The 4443-nt window shown below is 49.6% G+C and overlaps 1 protein-coding gene across 1 annotated transcript; it reads right to left on the bottom strand.

The window, feature by feature from the left end:
• Positions 1 to 224: 224 nt before the first annotated feature.
• Positions 225 to 2856, bottom strand: Gp1ba (glycoprotein Ib platelet subunit alpha). The gene has a single exon (XM_057776402.1). The coding sequence runs from the start codon at positions 2748 to 2750 to the stop codon at positions 594 to 596; it is 2157 nt and encodes a 718-aa protein (XP_057632385.1). The 5' UTR covers positions 2751 to 2856; the 3' UTR covers positions 225 to 593.
• Between the last annotated feature and the right edge of the window lie 1587 nt (positions 2857 to 4443).

The following is a 4443-nucleotide window of genomic DNA, read 5'->3' as shown; positions in this document are numbered from 1 at the left end:
TTCTGGAGTTGTCTAAGGTAGCTTGGTGGGTACCCAAACCCTGCAGAAGAGTCACTAAGGTCGAGGAAGTGTTCTCCTCCCCGCCCCCCCTCCCCAGGTACAACTGGAGATTTGGGTATTTGGGATCAGGGTGGGGGCAGTTAGGACCTTGGGAATTCTTGTAACAGGTGCTTCAGCCATTCTCGTCTCTCATAGAAAGCTACATTTTCTTAAAAGCAGTTTTATTATTCAGATAACACTGGTGGAAGATAAGTGTTAAACAGGGAAAACATATTCACGATACTTAGGGATAATGTTGCTCCAAGTTTCCTCCCACATGTGAACACATGGGAGCCATGCTCCATTTCTATTCACTTTTTCTACCTCTTCCCCAAAGCCATAGCAGTGACCATGTGACCTGGCAATGCTCTAAGTAACATAGGGAGCTTGGTTCTGTGATTACCCAGTTGTATCACCTCACTGCTTCTGATTTGTGTGGTCTAGATGTAAAAGGGGCTTCAGATAAAGAAGTAAATAGAATGTCTGCGTGGCAGTCTCATTCCCACCCCAGCTAGATCCCAGTAGTCTTCTTAGGATCTCCAAGGTACTCACTTTCACAGACTGTGACCTGAGTACCTAATACCCACTGTTCCCAATAGGTCCTGACCACGACCCTGGCTCAGAGCTGAAGGCCGCCGTCCTGCTACCAGAGGCCCAACACGCCTATTACGCCTTACCCATAGGAAAAGGCTAGAACGGAAAGTAGGGAGTGACCCTTGAAGGAAGAGCAGCCAGGCCCGGGGCACAGTTACCTGCCTTCCTCTCTGCACCTCCAGACTTGTGGTGTATGTGCTTGTGGCCAGCGCAGCAGATTGGTCCAAGTCCGGAGTGTGTGGTTTTACATGCCAGATCCAGGTCAGCAACAAAATGAGTATCACAGAGGCAAATAGGAGCCAGAGGAGACCCAGAATATAAAAAACCAGGGGGAGGAGGCAGCAAAAGTCAGAATTGAGAAAAGGGTCACTTTTGGAAGTATCAGAGTTTGCTTGGACCATCTCTTGGAAAGTTATGAAGCTGTTCACTTCTGGGATTCCTGTAATAGGTTCAAGGGTAGGGAGTAAAGTGAGTTCTGTGGGAAAAGGTAGTTCTAAAATGGTCTCACTTGGGGTTGATGCTGGGGCAGCCAGGGCAGTAATGAAGAGTGTCACTCCAGTAAACACTGGAGCAGTTGGGGTAGTGCTGCTGGGCTCTGGGGTAGTTGGAGTGGGGGTGGAAGGCACTGGAGCACTGGGCTCTGGGGTAGTCAGGGTGGAAGCAGTGGACTCTGGAATAGTCGGGGTGGAGGTGGTAAGCATTGGTGTGATGCTGGGCTCCGGGGTAGTCAGGGTGGCAGTAGTTGACACTGGGTTGGTGCTGGACTCTGGGGTAGCCAGGGTGGAAGTGGTGGGCTCTGGAATAGTGGGAGTAGAACTGGTAAGCATTGGTATGGAGTGGGGCTCTGGGGTAGCCAGGGTGGAAGTGGTGGGCTCTGGAATAGTGGGAGTAGAACTGGTAAGCATTGGTATGGAGTGGGGCTCTGGGGTAGCCGGGGTGGAAGTGGTGGGCACTGGGGTGGTTGGGATGGTGGTAGGTGTAATATTGAGTTTTAGATTATAAAGAGGTGTGCTGGACTGCATGGTCTGTAGGAGTGTGGTGAAACCTGGAATCTGTATGTGGGTGGATGTGGACTGTTTTTTAGTAGCTTTGTGGGTTGGAGGCCAAGAAGGCATTTGGCTGTCTGGAGAAGTAGGAAACTCTAAGAGTTGGCTCCAGTGGGTAGTATGGGCTTTAGTGTTAGTAGAAAACTGGACCTCAGCCCTTGTAGCAGGTACTGCAGAGACTTCAGAGTCATAGTCATCATAGTCTATGGAATCCCTATCACCACTGGTAGGGCAGTTCTTCCCTGGGTAGGAGTAGACAGGTGCGTAGGCCAAATTGGCACATCGTACACTGGCCACATTAGGGGTCATAGCCTTGACATCCACACCCTCCTTCCATAAGTAGACATTGTTGGAATTTTGCTTGAGCCAGTTTCGGAGGTAGAGAATCTCACAATCACAATACCAGGTGTTGCCATGAAGAAAGACATAAGGCAAGAAGAGGGTCCCAAAGAAGCCCCTTGGTATTGTACGCAGCCAGTTCCCTTGAAGGTAGAGGGTGTCAAGATCTTCCAGCCCATCTAGGAGCCCCTGGGGCAGCTCACGTAGGTGGTTGTTGGCCAGATTGAGTTTCTTCAGATTGGTTGTAGACACCAAGAGCCCAGGGGGCAGACTCCTCAGATTATTGTTCTGCAGGTAGAGCTCCTGCAGTTGGCTTAGGCCTTCCAGGACACCGGGAGACAGTGAGCCCAGCTGGTTGAAGGAGAGGTCAAGGATAGTGAGTGCAGGCAGTGCCCGTCCTAGGGAGGGCAGACTTTGCAGGCTGTTGTGGGATAAATGTAGGTTCTCCAGTTTGGACAGTTTCTCACTGGTCTGCAGGCTGGTCAGCTCACATTCATCTAGGTATAGCCGAGTGAGGTGAGTGAAATGAGCCACAGAGGCTGTGGAGAAGGTAACCAGTTTGTTCTTGGACAGGAAGAGGATGCCTGTGTTCGCTGGCAGGTCTGCGGGCAATGCTGTCAGCTTCTGGTTCTCACAGTTTACTTCCAGCAGGCTGGTCACTTGGGAGGTATCACAAGGGGGCTGGGAATGTAAGGGACTTGGCAGCAAGAACATCAAGATGTAGAGAGCCATAGGGACCTGTGGGCAAAGGGAGTTTAAAGGATTACCACCCTGGTCCTTGGCATAATTTTTCTAGGCTCCAACCCTTCACTGCTGTAGCTCTTAAGATCACTTCCAGAAACAGCTTCGCTCCCTCCCAGACTTTCCCCTTCTCTTCTACCCTGTCCTCAGTCCTTAGTTCTTATTCCCTCCTCAGATCTTCCTTTTCTAATCCCAGCCCCAGCTTACAGTCAGGCAGAAAGACCTCTGAAGGCACAGAGCTTCTTCCAGGGTGTGACTTGGTCCTTCTCTCTTCCAGCTCCAAGGAGAGCCAGGCCAAGAGCAGGAAGGAGATAGAAATAGAAATGGGGAGGAAATGACAACCTGATAACCACCTCCTGTCACCCAGGGGACCGTCTCCCTCCCGGGCACAGGCCCTTATCACCTCCCTCCACAGCTTTCCCCAGGACAGGACCCTCCTTTGGTTTTACACTCTCCCTTCCTTTCCTTCCACCCTGGAAGAGATCTAGAGACTCTCTGGCCACCAACTTTGTGCAGCTTCCAAAAGCCTCTCCACGTGCTACCTTCTCTCCTCCATAGTTGTTCTTAGAGGTGCCTGGTTTGCCATCACTACTTCCTTACACCTACTGCCACCTCTCCTAGCCCTCAACTGATTCCCTCTGCAGCCTAAGACTGCTGGCACCCCTATTCTGTATCCACTGGATACGTTACTGTTACTGCTACTCTAAACTGTTTCTGCAGCATCCATACCCAGTGTTACTTTCTCCTGGGGATGTGACAGTGACACTCATTTTCTTGGTTTTCCTCTTGCTTGTGTGTTGGTCCTTCTCAGACTCCTCTGTAGGTCCCTCTTCCTCTACCTTTCTGGAGTATTCTTTGACTGTCTTAACATATACTCCACAAGCGCCTTGGACATATTTTGCTGCACCTTTAATCACCACCTCTGGCCCAGACTCGTTTTGATCTCTGCTCTATACCCTTTTTCCTGAGGTCTGGATACTTATGCCTGATTGTCTCTTAGACTTCTCTTTTACATGTTCTACAAGTACAGAAACAGTGGACCTCATTTGAGAGGCTCAAGTAGGAAGATCATGAGTTTGAAGCCGGCTTGGGCTACAAGGACCCTTCTCATAAAAAACAAACAAACAAAAACAACTAAAATCAAAACTTCAATATATCAAAAATTGACTTCATTATCAAAATAGCTTCATCTGCTAGCCATGGAGGTGCAGGGCTGTCTACTGCTAGTCCTTAGGAAGCAGAGGCAGGAAGATCATGAATTCAGGGCCAGCCTGGGCTTTGTACTGAGACTTTATTTCCAAAGAAACTCACAGAAAAATAGTATTCCTCTGTTGTCCACAAGCACTCATTTACCTGATCATTCTAAACACTCCCAATACCACTGCCTTCTTCAGACTCTACCCATTATGGAGACTTGCTGAAATAACTCTGGTTTCTTTCATATCTCTCCACCCCCCTCCCCAGCCCAAGGCACTATCTTCCCTTTCCCAGTAGCCTTCTGGTTGATCTCTGAAAAATCTAACTTCCCCTCTGTTTCCCATGGGAGAACTGCAAGTGTCAACTATGTGAACCCACCGATGGCTCCTGATGACCCTCAGCAGGCAGTCTGAAGTACCTGCCTTGCTCTTCAGAGTCTTACAAGGTCGGAATCTTGCCTACCTACCTGCTCAGCCCCCTTGTTTAG

This window comes from Chionomys nivalis, chromosome 7, assembly GCF_950005125.1.
Source record: "Chionomys nivalis chromosome 7, mChiNiv1.1, whole genome shotgun sequence".
NCBI lineage: Eukaryota > Metazoa > Chordata > Mammalia > Rodentia > Cricetidae > Chionomys > Chionomys nivalis.
Note: the sequence above shows the minus strand (reverse complement) of the source record. Positions and strands in the feature narration are given on the sequence as shown.

What these genes read in the sequence shown, in the direction of transcription:
- Gp1ba (XM_057776402.1), bottom strand. Translation starts at nt 2,750, where the DNA reads ATGGCTCTCTACATCTTGATGTTCTTGCTGCCAAGTCCCTTACATTCC.